Source organism: Orcinus orca, chromosome 3 (assembly GCF_937001465.1).
Source record: "Orcinus orca chromosome 3, mOrcOrc1.1, whole genome shotgun sequence".
Taxonomy (NCBI): domain Eukaryota; kingdom Metazoa; phylum Chordata; class Mammalia; order Artiodactyla; family Delphinidae; genus Orcinus; species Orcinus orca.
In genome coordinates this window covers 175,572,970-175,589,376 of record NC_064561.1, presented here as the reverse complement: position 1 = coordinate 175,589,376, position 16,407 = coordinate 175,572,970, and the positions used below count along the sequence as shown (strand labels likewise).

At 45.5% G+C, this 16,407-nt stretch overlaps 1 protein-coding gene across 6 annotated transcripts in view; it reads right to left on the bottom strand.

The window, feature by feature from the left end:
• Positions 1-16,407, bottom strand: part of CTNND2 (catenin delta 2) — a 947,506-nt gene that overhangs the window by 399,747 nt on the left and 531,352 nt on the right. For all 6 annotated transcript variants that reach the window (XM_004274484.4, XM_033436579.2, XM_033436580.2 and 3 more), the window contains one exon: positions 12,803-13,382. In XM_004274484.4, coding sequence (XP_004274532.1) covers positions 12,803-13,382 — 580 coding nt within the window. The remainder of the gene's footprint in view (positions 1-12,802; positions 13,383-16,407) is intronic.

Below are 16,407 nucleotides of genomic sequence, written 5' to 3'. Positions count from 1 at the left end.
GGCATCCTTCTGGAGCCCTGGAGATAGTCTCACATCCACACGGATACTCTTCTTCATCAACAAGGCGGATAAAACTCAACGAGTGTCATTTTCTCTCTCCACAGATGCTTCTCAATACCCCATCAGTGCAACGTTCCAACAGTACATCTGGAGTCTGGCTCCCAGACCCAATCGCTAGGGACAATTAAGAATCTTTGCAAGAAAAGAATCCAGGACAAGGTGTTTCTGACCCATCTTTTTTGTTATATCGAGATGCAAAGACAGACTTCGGCTGGGAGGGATGGGAAATCTTCATTCTGCTTTCCAAAGAGCTAACTGCTGTGGGGACTAAAGCTCAGTTTTCATTTTTGTGCATGTGGTTTCTGCCCATCAAAGGGCACAGAGGAAATTCTCAATGTATGGCTAAAGAGAAGGGTTGTATCAGGCAAAAGTAAGCTAAGGTATGCAATTTTCTTCATAAATTGCTTTAAATATTTTGAAAAATATCTGAACTGAGATGTTCTGCATCTCAGCATCTTAAACAGAGGCCTTTTACTCAGATTGTACTAGATATACCATAGATAGATGTATACATTCCTTTTCAAAAATTTGATATTTATCTGATAAAACGCAAACTTCAAATATATTCTCCCTGTATCATTTTTCTACTGCTTTCTATGTTTCACCAATACCCACGGAATGGCGTTAGTGATAATTGCAGAAGCAAAAGACACCATTAACTCTCAACATAATTTTGGGGGGAAAAATGGCAAATAAGCTGTTTCATAGATTAGTCATTCTCTATATTTACATTTTATAATTTCTGTATATCAACACTTCTATTAAAGTTTTATTACTTTACTCAACATAATACTTGGCATTCAAAAAAAGAGTTTGAGAGGGGAGGAATTATGCTGTGTAATAAACAGTTCCGAGGACTAAAATTCTTCCTTGAGTCTTTTCCAGTAAAAGCTTTAATATGTGTATGTGTGTGTTTTAGAATCCAGTTAGTCACTGAATTACACATGAGTAATTACTATTTGAATACAAGTTATATTAAAACATTAACTCCCTAATAAATGCACGATTGATGAGGCCTATTAATTCTCCCACCCATTTTTTTTGGTCTGTTACATTATCCAAAGAAGTTACTACTAACCACCAATTGCTATGGTACAGTAGTGATGTTACCGGTGCTTTCCTATTACAGAAATTTGTATTGATTCTTCCAGTGCAGAACAAATACTACATATGCTAGAAGACTGTCAAGGTGAAGGGTCTGTTTGTGGCAGTGTCAACCACAATCAGCTACTGACTCAGCCACAGAAGGGACTGTGGCACGATCTGATTCTAACCAGCTGAGCTTATGACCTAAATGAATACATGTGTGTGTGCGTGCACGCACGTATGTGTGCACTTATCTCCTAGGGGAGGTTTTGACCCCTTTCATATGTTGCCAGTCCATTCAAGGAGAGCTAGGGTTGAAGCCAGAAACGCCAAGGAATGCAGGCAGGTATCAGTCCAGATCAGGACGGGCTCCCCCTCTTTAATAGCATGGCACCCGTGGGCCCAGGCACCATCCAGGATCCCAGACAGGAAAAATCAATGCTATCAAGTATGTGTGAAGATATTTACAAGCAAATTGAAATTTGAAGCGCTGCTCAAGTCCACTGGGTCAAGACCATTAATGGTTTTCTTTGGTTCCTTTGCTGCCAAGCCTCTACCTGCAGGTTCCTGGGCAGGTCCTTAGCATATACAGACGCCACAGAATAAGCAGTCTGTTTTATGATCGCTTTCGTCTCTGGAGTTACACACAGGGAGCTGCTAGCTCTCCAGGTGAGCCTATGACATTCCACGGACCGCTGTCTGGGCGTCTGTTAATACTGTGATACCTAAAGACATAGGAAGCCACTTTCCAAAGCACTGGGAAACTCAGAGGTGAGAGGACAGGCATTTTACCCTTCAGATTTTTAATACCCATTGAGCCAAGTTTTTCTGTTAGCTGTTGGTAATTTTTTCATATTTCACTCACTTTGGGGAGAACCTGGTATCTCTTTGTGTTCATGCTTCGCTTTGTACTAAGGATGATTTCCAATTATCAATGGGATGTAACACTTTCACCAACCAGCTAGCTTTATAATAGCTAGTTGAAGACATTTGTTGAATATCTACTAGATGAGGCGTGGTGAGGCATTCTGAAATATGCAGAAGGCTCAGCTGCCCTCAGGGAGCCCATAAACCCACTTATTTAAATGCTCTGCCTCTTCTGATTGCAGAAAATTCAGGATACTTTCTTCTTTGTAGCAAAGTCAGTGCTTTCGTAATACACAGCACAAAAAAAATACATATATTGATCAATAGATCTGCTTGAGATTAGCCTTTAGAGATTGTAGGTATTTCACTTTAGTTATCCCATGGCAAATGCAAAGTCTTATCCATATATAAAACTACCCCCCCCACACACATATATATACACACACATATATGTGTATGTATATATACATACACATGGGTGTGTGCATAGTGATTTTTGTCATACATTTAGAATATAGATAATAAGCAGAAATATGTATTATACGTAACATATATATTATGTATAACATGGACTAAATATATGACAAATTTTTTAACATTACAAAATGCAATTGATACAACATTGTAAGTCAACTATATTTCAATAAAATAAATTTTAAAAAATTATAAAATGCACATTGGTTAAATATTGTGGTGGGAGGGATTTTGATGCAGGCTCGGTTGCAAATGAACTCCATTTTGAGAGATTCTGAGTTATTAATTATCGAAGGTTATTTTCACAGCTACTAAAACTATTGTTCTCTCCATAATCCCTCTTGCTTAGATAAAAAGAAAAAATGTTTAAAAGAAGCCTCACACTTATAAACGCAGAGATATTGGCTAACTAGGATCATTGATACTTAACGTGAGTGGCTACCACAGACACCTGTTTGCCCAAATTAACCCACACCGGTGACCTAAATTGTGTAAGCACTGCGGAGGAACCAAGGCATTATTTTACCATCGATGTCCCATTGGCCCTAAGTTCAGAAGCACGGAGTCTGACGAGTGGAAGAAACTCACACCATGGCGTCAGATACAAGCTAGGGTTTCTCACTGTTGGGTGCTGGGGACCCCCTAGGAAGCCACAGTCCAGGTGACCAACCAAGGCAGGGCTGTGTGTGTCTCCGTGTCTCTCTCTTCCCATCTTATCACTTCCTTCTCTGATTCGACATTATATCTAAAAGCATTTTTCCAGCAGACTCCTATTTCTACCAGCCGTCCACGTGATCTGCAGCACTGAGGAAATAAGACGGGTTTCTAGACTTCAGGACCAAAGAAACACCTGGCTGAACACTACCTGGCCTGTTTCTCAATGAGGGAAAAAGGGGATTGTCCTGAGAGTTGGCTCATTTCTGGAGAACTTGTCCCTTTTTTTTTTCTTTAAATTTTTTTTGGAGTAGAGTTGATTTACAATGTTGTGTTAGTTTCAGGTGTACAGCAAAGTGAATCAGTTATACATAAACATATATCCATTCTTTTTTAGATTCTTTTCCCATATAGGTCATTACACAGTATTAAGAAGAGTTCCCTGTGCTCTACAGTAGGTCCTTATTTTTACCTATCTATCTATCTATCCATCCATCCATCCACCCATCCACCCATCCACCCATCCACCCATCCACCCACCCATCCATCCATCCATCCATCCATCCATCCATTTTTGGCCTCACCTCGCAGCATCAGGTCCTTATTTTAATCCGTTCCTCTTCAAACCCCTCACACCCTCACCTTGCCTCCATGTCCATCGTCTCAAATAGTCATTCCCATACTCCTGGGGTCCTAATCCCAAGTGAAAAGAAGCTTACAAGGTGTTCTGGTGAAATTATTATTTCAAAAAAGTCTCATGGACCCTGATTAAAAAAAAAGTGGGATAAAAATCTCTATTCAGAAAAACCACCCCTAGCTCCCGCGAGCTTCCTGAGTGTGGTCAGACCTCCTTGGAGCCAAGCTCAGGAGAGCAGACCTCAGACCACATGTGGCTTCGACCTCACGTACATCCCCGGTGTCTGCCCTAAGCTCTACCTTAAACCTGCATGGACTCAGGGCACCACTGGACACTTACCCATAACCGATATGTAGCCCGTCCCTCCCTAGCTATACCTCGTTCTCCTACTTGACTGAACCTGTCCGGTTGCACTTCGTTAAACTCCCCCCTCAAATGCTGCCTTCTTCAAGAGCCCTTTCCTGATCCTCCTACCTGGATGTGCCTCTCCCTCCACGGATGCCCCCAGCCTTTGGTCCTCTCTCACAGCTTTGGTATCACAAGATACTTCTGAACTGATATCACTCCTACCTTCCAGTCAAGGGAGACCCCCGGAGTCATGACTTTCATTGTATGTATATGTGAATGTCCAGTAGAGCCGGGCTGATATCATGATTCTCCATAGTAACAATAGTTATTTATTGGGCCCTTTTAACATGCAGACATGCTAATAAACAACTGATAGGCATGATCTCAATCTCATAGGATCTTTGTAATGACTCTGTATAATTGCTGCAGTATTGTTATCCCCACAATAGGATACGCAAACAATCTCAGAGAAGCCCCATTTTGTTCCCCAAACAGGCTAAGCATGATTTCACCTCAGGACCCCTGCACTGGCTATTCCCTCTGCCTGGTACATCCTTCCCCAGGTCCATTCGCCATGGCTCCTGGCTTCAGGTGTTTGCTCAGTGGACACCTTATCGTGGAGGGCTTGGCCACCCTGCCCTAGAACATCTCTAATTCTCTTAGTCTTTCTCCATCTGGCTCTTCTCACCACCTAATATCCTATCAGCATCAGACCATTACCTCTAAGAGGACAGGGGCTTTGGCCTCTGTTGTTCACAGATGTGTGTCCAGCACCTAGAAGAGCGGCTGGCACAAAACAGGTGCTCAGTAAAGACTTGTTGAACCAAACTCAACTACCCAAGGTCACGGAGCTGGTAATGGAACCAAGATATGCACCCATGTCTGTCTAGCCCCTCAATCCATGCTGTTAATCACTGCATCCTGTATTTGTGTAACTCAACATAATGCAATGATTTCTTCTACAACTGCAAGTAAATTCAGTACTCTTACTCATGCTTCTACTTGCTCTGTCACCAATATTAAGATGCCTCAGACTCCTTTGGAATTTCCCCAACATTCCATTCCTGACTGTCAACATTCATGTGTTGAGTCTCACCTTTCCACCCCCCAGGGATTTCTTTTCATCGCCCTTCTGGTCAGCATACATTGCTTCCCTGGGTACCATATTTTCCTCTTGTTTTATGCCCTTATTTAGCTAGAATACATCCTCCAATTGTGGTAACTTTCTAGGAAAGGGTGCCTAAGAGAGAGATTCCATGAGTACTTGCAAGTCTGAAAATATCTGATACTCTTTTTATAGATGACGGATAATGTGGCCGTGTACAGATTTTAGGTTGAAACTTACTTTCCCTCAGAACTTTGAGAGCATCATCTGAGTGTTCTTTTCCTACCATATCACTACTGAAAGTCAGGTGGCATCTGTTTTATTCCTCTCCCTAGGTTTCAGGGTCTATTTTATGTCGGTGCTGTGAAATTTCATGATGTAGAAGACGAAATATTTTCTATTCCAAGTGTAGGGTATTTCCTATGAAGACACAGGTCCCCCAGCTCTGAGGAATTGTTCTGCATTACTTCATCGATAATTTGCTTCTCTCCATTTTCTTTCTGGGGCTGTTAGTAATATGTCAGATCTCCCAGATTTGTCCTTTTTGGCTCTTGCTGCATTATTCTCATTTTCTGTCTCTTTCCCTTTATGTTCTCCTTTCCCAGTGATTTCCTTGACTATTTCCCACTCATTCTATCAAATTTTTAATGTGGGTAGTTATATTTTTTACAGCCTAAAGAGATTTTCTTGTTCTTTGATCCTTTCACATATCAACACAGTTCTTACTTAATAAATACAAGATCTTCTTAAATCTTTCTCAGTACTGAATCTAAAGTTTTATCTTGTTTCTTTTAACCTCCCCCTTTTCTGTAAATCATCTCTGTTTCTTCTGAGAGGCAGTTCATTTTTCTGTTTTTTCTTTTTTCAATGCCACTAATTCACCCAAATTCCTCAGTAATCCTTGCTAATTTCTCACATTTGAGAAGGAGAAACCCAGAGGCAGCGTCTTCTGCTACGACATCAATAGAAATGTTTTCCACTGTGCGTCCCTGTATTAGAATTTATGATGAGAAGGGTGGGCATATGGGCTGGCAGCCTTCCTGCAGAATGAGAATGTGGGTGGCAGCTCTCAGCCCCCTGCCAGCCCATCACCCCACAAGCCTGTATGCAATGAACTTTATCTAGGCCACTAACAGCCATAACTGAAGTCTCACTTTCTCAGGCAGTTTGTTCAGTTTTTTTAAGAGATCACACCTGGTCTTCCCCCTGGAGTAAACGCTGGCCACAGGGTCGCCATCTTGGTAGGAGGGAGGGGATGCAATGGGAGGAGGGAGCTACTGTCTCAAGCTCTGGCTTTCAATGAATCCCTCCACCCTGAGCCTCACTTCTCTTCAGCCCCCCAGCCGAACTCTGAAGGTTGAACCTGGCCAAACATTCACATGAGACAGCCACCTCCGCCACGCTGACATAGCAGATTCTCGGGAGAAACTTCTACATTTTCATTGCTTATCATTCCTATCTACTCTGCTTTCTAGAACATTTTCAATGGCTTGCTTGTTGGTGACACCCACCCGCTGGTCTCTGTGTTCTTGTCTCTTTTGTGACTGCATTCTCCACTGTAATTCTGTACTCTATTTTTCAGAGGGTCTGAGGCTGGGGGAGGCAAATGAGCGGAGAGAGTCATGTTAGCTTAACTGTTGTCCAAGACACACTGTCATTTTTAAAATTTACATGTTCCCCGTTAAATTAAAGCATGATCAAAATCATGTAAGTATCAATAACATTGGAAAGGCTAGCACAGAAGTCTACATAAAGATGCCACTCTCTTACAAAAGAACAAAAAAGACCTGTTTACCCCATTTTAACTAGCAAGGTCGCCATGTGGCAGGGAGAGAAGGGAAGATATTAATTTCTGTGAATAAACAAAAAAGAAAGGCATCAGGAAAGCCTTTGGGGTCCCTAGCATCCCAAACACTTAGTTCCAGATCCAGCTATGAACTCACAGAAACGGGGTATTAAAACGACACTGCCTGCTGCTGTCTGACCTGGATGGACAGCAATTGGAGAGCAATCAGATACTATGTATGTTGCAATCAGATGCTGCACGGAGTGACTTTAAAAGGAATGTCTGGGAGTCCCGGGCCCCCAGGCACATGGAGGCTGTTAGACAGGGGTCAGCAAGTACAGAGGAGGTTTGCTGAAGAGATTTTAGTACCTGCTGTCTCTGGAGAGAAAGCCTGGAGAGAGCGGGCTTCCACTCAGATGTGGGTTCCCTGCTGTGAAATGGGATCCCAGAGCTGTAGAGGGAAAATGGCTGGCTGAATCATCACTTTATTGGTGGAAGCTGGAGACAGTCAATGAGTGGGAATCGGCCCATACTCCCCAAGTGCATTGGGGTGCAGGATGGCTCAGTGCACAGTGCAAGAGAGAGATCTACTTTACTTTCTGAGCCAGAAGGAGATGCCTGGGCAGGGCCGGGGCTCTGAGAGCATGAGCTTCTCAGGAGGGGGAAGGGGCTGAGGGGCATGGCCAGCGGGGAAAGCACTGGAGCTTCTGCAGTTGGGGAAGGGTCCCCAGTGAGGTCCAGTTCCAAAGAACCCCTGGAAGTTCTAGACAGCCAGCTGTAACCACCTTGGAAAGAAGATGAAAGTGTTGACTGATATCACAGGCTGATCACATTCTAATTAGTAAATCTAAACTGGGATTTTTTCTTTTCTTTTTTAACTTGAGGGTGAGCCAGAAGGTTCACAAGAGTCCTTCAAGCATTTGTCCACAGGCAGGGAGAGATCACCTTCAGGAAATGCAATTTAAAGGGGCTGAAGCAGCCAGGTATCACATTGCATTCCGACCACATCCCAAGGGCTGTGGGATAAACAAACTCACTCATTACCTGAGGAGACTTCAGGTTTCCTCTGAGAACCTGACAGTGCAGATTGCAAAGCTTTTTATCTAGGATTAGGCTTTTTTTTTTTTCTTTTTCTTTCTTATAACAGGTGCACCTGAAAGTATTAACAAATCAGGGAATGAATCAGATCTCCAAATACGTGGAATGTGGGATTTATAGTGTGTGATCCCCTCTAAACAGTGCGTTTGATGTCCCTTTGGCAGGGTTACAAGACAGACACGCCTGGACCAAATTCCTCTCCATATTAGGTCAGTTTTGATTACAATCGTTGGCTAAGAATCTTCATTTAATCCATTTCATTTTTACTTAAAAATAAGCTTCTGATGTTCGACTTAACTTTAATACATATTTACAACTCAGATTTCTATTTTTAACAGGATTAATTTTGCTCTAAACTGGAAAATGAAAGGATTATGTAATCTGCTTTATGAAATTGAACAAAAATTGGTGCTGCTAGTCATATTCAACAGGATGTTGACACATTTTTGGGATATTTTTGCTTCTTGAAAATCACTGGTCATCTAAATAAGTTGAAAACTTATACTGTATTTCTACATCTTTGGTGTTTTTCTTCAATAACACAAAATACACTACCTGTATCCATGTATCATGTGTATTGAAGAGTATAGAGATGCTGGATTCAAAGTGATCTAGGTTCAAATCGCATCCCTGTCATTTCCAGCCAAAGTATCGATAACTTTGGGCAAGAGACTTATCATTGATAATAAGCCTCAGTTTTCAAATCTGCACAATGGGGGTAAGAATCACACCTACCTCATTAAGTTTTTGTTAGAAACTACATGAGACATGCTATTCTCTTGGCTTCTAAGAAATGACACTGACCTACACTTCTGGCTTATCTTTCTTTTGTCTGGGTTCCCGCTCAGCTCCTAGACCTCTACATTGGTGGGAGGCATCTGGGCTCAGTCCTTGGACCTCTTCTCTCTAAACTTACTTCCTATGTAGTATCTTCTAAGACTCATGGTTTCAAATACCATCTACTTGCTGATGACTCCCTAATTTTTATCTCCAGCCTGGGCTTCTCCCCTGAACTCCAACTTGTGTATCCAACAGTCTACTTCACATGTACCTTTTGATAGACAGATATCACACATCCAAATCCATGATCTTGATATACACCAGCACTGCCCCCAAACCAAGCAGATCCCTCTGTATCCTGCCCCATCTCAGTCAATGGTGACTCCATTCTACTGGTTGTTGAGTCGGTGGCATCCTTGAGTCCTCTTTCTCTTACTGTCATCACCTAGTCCATGAGACAATCCGGTCAGCTCTACCATATATACATATCCAGGATTACACCACTTTTCATAACCTCCAATGCTACCATGCCGGCCCAAGCCATCACCGTCTTTTGCTTACATGTTACTGTAATTACCTCCCAACACGTATTCTTGCTCTTGCCCTTGATCCCCTACAGCGTATTCTGTTACAGACTAAGCCACATTGTGTCCCTCCTCTGCACAGATGCACAACAGCTCCTGGGGAGGGGCACAGCCAGCATCCTGAAATCTTCATCAAGACTGATGATATGAGGCCTTCCAGCCCCACGTTGCTAGTCACTTTGCTGACCTTGTGTCATTTCTTTGCCCCCTTTTCTCTGATGCACCCTCACTGGTCTTCTTGCTCTTCTGCAATCACATCAGACACGCCTTCATTTACCAGCCTTTGAGACTGCTGCTCCTTCTGGTCAGAACACCATTCCGCTGGATATTAATACGGCCAGCACCCTCACTGCCTTCATAATTGACTCAAAAGTTACCTTCCAAGTGGAGCTTTCCCTGGCCACTCTGCTAAGAATTCCTGTGACTTTTCTGTCTTCTCCAGCTGAAATGAGGCCAGGGATTTTGGTTGATATTGATGAATTCTGTATCCCTAGGGTCTAAATCAGTGCCGGTACCTAAGAGATGCTTAATAAATAATTAAAGGAATGAATGCACCCAACAGTGTAAGTCACTGTCTACCCTGTATTCACACTTCCTAGCTATCAGTGACAAACCTCCAAAATCACGATCCTGAAAACGCAAACGCTATTTTTCAGTCTTGACTTTGTGCTTTCAGTGAGCAAACCAGGTGGCTCCAAACTTTACGATGCCTGGAACGGTCCCAAGCATACAGATTTAGGTATGGAGGCCAAAAGCTCCAAGATTCCTGATCTCTCACAAAGGTTAGACTCGGTCCCCTCACCTTTCCTGGGCCGTAGTTTGCTAAATTCTAAATAGGGCCAAGGATCTTATGCAACCCAAGTATTTATGCAGAGTTATAGAATAATTTGGAACTCAAAAACCCACCAGCAGCAATTTGCATGAAAAAACCTTTAAATGAATATTTAAAAGTATGCATTTGAAACAAAGTAATTCAAACATGAAAAGTGCTCGCTGTAGCTCATAAATCGAGAATCTTCAATGGCACAGCGAATTCTTTTCCCAGCAGGGAGCAAAAAGGAAATCGTGTCAGAGAATTTGAGGAATGGATGGAAATGAGGAGGGAAGTGAAGGCACATGGGATTGTGTTGAACAACTGAAGTTCTCTTAATTCTGGCCAAAGCCTTCCTACCCACAAACAGACACAGACACACACACACACACACACACACACACACACACACACACACGCGCGCGCGCGCACGCATCATATCCTCAGAAACATTCACTCCAGATATTAGAGTACAAGCGATCTTCACGACACATTTACTTTTAAAGCTTCTTCCTACATTCAGTGACATAAGGAGCTGTCAGGCTCTCTCCCCGCCCCATTCACGTCCCCCCGCCACCAGACCCACACTCCCTATTTTTACTAAAATGATAGAGTGGAACATGCCCAAGTTTAGCAAGTATGATCACTGAGATAAAGAGCTGCAAGCTAAGACTCCTGGTTTCTTTCCCCAGGTCTGTGCAGGGGATGAAATGGCCTTTAGCAAGTCACCTGGGCCTCTCTGGGGCTGAGCTGCCTCTTCTCTCTGGTGGCTGGGAAGTGGGTCCTGGGGCTTGAGTCTCCCACAAGCTCCCCCAGGTTCCCACTCCTTGCCACGATCTAGTAACTTATTTTACACACTTCTAAAACAAAGTTTCCAAACTTATATAAAAGAAGATTCCATACAGGTCTCCCTAGCCCTGTCTTCCAACTAGATTGCCACTCCTGAGTCCCTACATAATAGGTATTTGGATACTGGCACTAGGTTGGCATCAGTGCGTGTCACTTCCAAAATTCTATTACAGAGAGAGAAGGAGTGAGTGAGAGAATAAGCATTCTTAGCAGATTTGGGGGGCAGCGGAATTGCAGCCTGCGTCCTGCTACGCCAGGCCAGTCCACACCAGCAATTACTGTGTTGAATTGAAAAGGCCCTTGGACATGCCTCTCGCATGCTTCCAAGTTCCTTTTAATCTTATTTATCTTCACAGTCATCCATTTATGTCAAGAAGGGAAACATATGAGTGCAGCATGTTACTAGAGTGACACAATTACCAAATACCTTCAAAAGAGGAAAAAAAAAAAAGACAGTAAATCCGGGTTAGTTGTCAGATGTTTTAGGAGACAAAACTTTAGTCGTTCAATCATAGTGTCTTGTTTAAGCTGAACATATGGTGCTACCAGCAGACACTCGCCAGTTCAGCCTGGTTTTTGATGGGCATAACGACCACAGAAGTGTTACCTCCTCTGAACTGGCAGAGAAAAGCAGGCTTCATCCCCAAACCCCAGTCCAGCCCAGCTCCCCCATCCCTTTAATAAGCAGGCAACAAACTCAAGGGACTTCATCACTGGTTACTTTTTCCCCATTGCTGGAATCTATGTAATTTCAATGACAGGTATGGGAGCGTCCCTTCCTTTTCCCAGTGACTAAACTTAGACAAAATATAATAAATTCGAGCCATCATAAAGTAGTAAAAATTCAAGGCAATTAATCATGGGTTAACTTTTCATTACTACTGAAATCTTTGTAAGGTGAATGTCTGCTTTGGGAAAACTCCTTACTTTTTTCTACAACTGAATGTAGATAACTACCTGGGTGATCACAGAAAGTGTTATTTTTATTCTCTACACTCTTTTTCTGGATATGATCAACAGGTCTATGTGATTCTTTTATTTATTTTTTTTTTTTGCGGTACTTGGGCCTCTCACTGTTGTGGCCTCTCCCGTTGCAGAGCACAGGCTCCGGACGCGCAGGCTCAGCGGCCATGGCTCACGGGCCCAGCCGCTCCGCGGCATGTGGGATCTTCCCGGGCCGGGGCACGAACCCGTGTCCCCTGCATCGGCAGGCGGACTCTCAGCCACTGCGCCACCAGGGAAGCCCTATGTGATTCTTTATTAAACTTGACTTTAAGGATGGATATCTTCGTCTTCAGATTGGCAGGGGATGGGAGGGAGAGAGAGGGAGAGGGAGAAGGGGAGAGGGGGACAGAGGGAGAGGGAGAGAGAGAGAGACACAGAGACAGAGAGAGTGAGAGAGAGAGAGAGCACTAAGAGTTTGGGAGACTGCATTACTTCCAAACAGAAGCAACCGATAGCTTTGAGTTCAGATGCTACCACAGCCTACCTAGGGACACCCTGGCCTTCCCTTCCTTCAGCGGATGCTGAAAACCTGCCCACGGACACGCCCAGCCTGAGTTGGCTCCAGCCCAGCTGCCTGCCTGCCTCATGCCCGGGGCCCCAGCACGCGCCCAGGCGCCCCCGGGGCCGAGCCGCGGGAGGCGGGCGGCAAGCCCTTTACCTGCCAGGCTGCCCGGCCTCTGGAGGGTGGCCGTGGCATACAGCTCCTGCGTGTGCTTGCCGTACGGCTCGGACGCGTGGACCAGACGCTTGGTGGGCGACAGGGTGGCGTACGTGCCGATGGTGGAGCTCAGCTGGTGGATGGGCGAGGAGGAGAGGGTGGACTGCACGGTGGGGGGCGAGGTCACGCGGATCGGGGACAGGCCGGCCGAGGACACGACGATGTTGATGGGCGAGCTGGTGCTGTAGGACTTGGCCAGGCGGCTGGGCGACTGCTTGGGCGAGGAGCCGCGCGGCGCGGCGTAGGAGGCGCCCTCGGGGGCCGAGCCTCCGCGCTGCAGCTTGGTGGGCGAGCCGCCCTGGGGCGCGGCCAGCGGGGAGCCCCCGCGCGGGGGCGCGGGCAGCGTGGAGCTCGAGTAGTAGAGCGCGGCGGCGGCGGCGGCAGCGGCGGGCGGCGCGTCGGGCAGGTGGAAGGCGCTGCCCAGGCTGGGCGCGAACGGCTCCCGCAGCGGCGGCGGCGGCGGCGGCGGCGGCGGCGCGGGCTCGGGCCCCGCCAGGTGCCCCGCGCGGCTCGTGGTGCCCTGTGCGCGGGAGAGCAGAGAACACGCGCTCTTAGCCAGCGGCAAGCAGAGGGAACACCCCGCGCGCGCCGCCCGGCCCCGGCGACCCCGGGCGGCGCGGGCGCGCCGGGGCCCCCGAGAAGCAGAACCGCGCGGGGTATGGAGACGCACGCGCCCCTCCGGCCGCTTGGGAGCGGCTCCTGTCCGACCGAAAGAACAAACAAACAAACAAACAAACAAAAACCGGAGAGCAAAGGGCGGCTGACCAGGGGATGGGGATCCCGTCTGACAAGTGGGACACGTATGCTGCTCACAAATCTCAGAGGTTTCTGGAAGAGCAGAGGCATCGCAATAGTCTCCGAACGCTCTGAAAAGGCCAGCCAGCGGGGCCATCGGGATCTACCTGCAGGCAGTCCCGATCTGTTAGTTTTAACGAGAAATTCAGGCGTCCAGCCTTTCCTCCCCATCCCGCCCCCCACTCGCACGGGCATTTCATTGGATACAGTTTCTACCTCTGAAATTGGCCAAGTTGCCTACTTATCTGGAGAACGTAAGAAATAAGCATACTTCGTGGAGTTTATTCTGTTGCCATTTTCCCGTTGGTTCTTCTTTGTGGATAAGTTAAAAGGAGGGGAAAATATGAAGTCGGAATAAATATGCTTGGGCTTTCAGGCTTTAAAAGAAAAAGCATTTCCAGAGGAAGCAGAGCAGTTGTAAATGAAAAGACTAAAAAACCCTCCCTTTTCTAGATTTTAACGCTGGGCTCCAAATCTTTCAGCATCTCTCTCTCTCTCTCCAGCTCGCTTTTAAGAGCCCCCTGCAGCTGTGTCTTCAAATTGAAAGCCAGTTGCCTCTGGTCTATTTTCAAGAACACAAAAGACAACAAGGGCTGGGGTGGAGCTGGAGAGACAGTTGGAGGGGAAAGCACTTTCCTTGAATCTGGTCCAGAGATAAATTTGCATTCGAATGAAAACACTACATTGTCAACCACTTCTGGGCAGGAGCTCTGGGATCTTCCAGGCTTTCCCGGAGGAGCAGAAAAGTTTTTTGAGAGCAGGCTGGTGTGAAAAGGGGGTAGGACTGTACACAGAAAAAAGAGAAACTGGGGAGAGCAGGTTCTGAAATTAGGGGTGGGAATTAGGTAGGGAGGAGGATGCGGGTGAGATGGAGGGAAGGGGGAGAGAGAGAGAGACCGAACAGATGCTCTACATTAAGAGTTTCAATGTTGCCTCTCCACTCGCTTTGGAACTGCAATTGGCAAAAAACAGACCATCGCACACACAGCGTTCCAAATTTTATCTGGATGTCAGATTCATGTGAAGCTCTGAGGGAGTTAGTGGACCAATATCAAAATCCTCTATTAAGAGTATCCTAGATAGGAAGAGAGTCTGTTGAAAGACATTCTGTGGGAGATGTGTGTGTGTATTTATTCATATATGATGTATATATTTCACATATTTGCATACGTGGGTGTATATATATATGTGTGTGCATTCATATATGATGTATATATTTCACATATTTGCATATGTGGGTGTGTATATGTATGTATTCATCAATCCACTGACAAAGTTTCTCTCCTTGACCAAACTCTAGTCAGGCTCCTCTGAACTCCCTTCTCAACATGGCTCTGCACTGCCCAGTTTTAGCAAGAATCCTCCACTCCCAGTGTCTGGTCACCCTCCATACCTGTTCCAGTTCCTCATTCTCCACCATCTCCCAGGCAATGTCGCATCACTCTGGCCTGTCTTCAGCAAGAATCCTGTTAGGTCTGTTTAGCCAGAATCTCCCCCCAAGCCCTGACATTTCCTCTTAGTGATTTTCCACCCACTGACCTCCAAGCTACTCCTTGGCTAAACATTCCTCCTTTTCCTTGTTGTTTTCAAAATTGAGCCCAGTTCTATACTGAGATCTCTCTTCCCCTAGTGCAATACTTAAATTCTTTTCTGAATCGAAACGGTATTTACCACTTTAACTACTATCCAGTTCTGGGTTTTCTTTAGCATCACAAAGCAATTATTTTGAGTCCAACAGTAGGAGTGGAAGTAAAATGTAAGCGCCATGATTTTGTTCAGTAATGCGCCTCCAGCAACGAGAACAAGAAGGATTCATAGCAGAGATACCACGAATGTTTGTGGAATCAGTGAAGGAATGGTTAATAAAACTGGTCCCGAGGCTTTGGCATGAGGGTTTCCATGGTGGAGAAGCTCTGCAGAGCTGGTGTGCTCACCTGGACCCCAGAGATATTGTCTAATATCATCCAGAGTCATGGGGGTGGGGAGCTGCTTACATCTAATTGTGCTTCCCTCCCAGTAGAAGTTCTGGGCATGAAATGTATAGCCTGGGCTTCTCAAACCTGGCTGCATGTTATAATTGCCAGGGGAACTTTTGAAAAAAATCTCAGTACCCAGGCTGTATCCACTAGCCATTTAATTCAGGATCTCTGGAGGGGGAACCCAAACATCAGGCTTTGGGGAAGCTCACCAGGTGATTCTAATGTACAATCGAATATAAGAACAAGTCATCCCTAGAGCAGTGGTTTTCCAAGTGTGGTCCCCGTTCCATCAGTCAGCATTAGAAGTAGCAGCAGCATCACCCCACATTTACTGAGTGGGGAGCTCTGGGGGAGGGGCCCAGGGATCTGTGTTTTATCATGTTCTCAAGGTGATGATGATGCTTGTTTAAAGTTTGCAAGCCTCTGATCTAGAAGAGATTCCGATTCAGGGCTCTGAAGTGGGCCTGAGGGTCTGCATGGCTAACAGTCTCCCGGAAGATGCTGCTGGTCTGAGAACTACTGCTAAGGTGCAGATAGGGACTGTCTTTCTTCACTTTTCTTTGGAAGCTCTCCTGGGGCCTGAGCAACATTCCACTGTGCAGAACCCAGCTGTCAAGTGACAGAAAAGCCTCCAACAGGAATTTCTGGAAATCTTTCCCACAGGCACATGAGGAGGAGAAAGAACCCCAGAGGGTCTAAGGAAAGTTCCCTGCTGACAACAGGACAAATACTTTTTGGTATGTCTTGGATATATAATATTAATAACGCTAT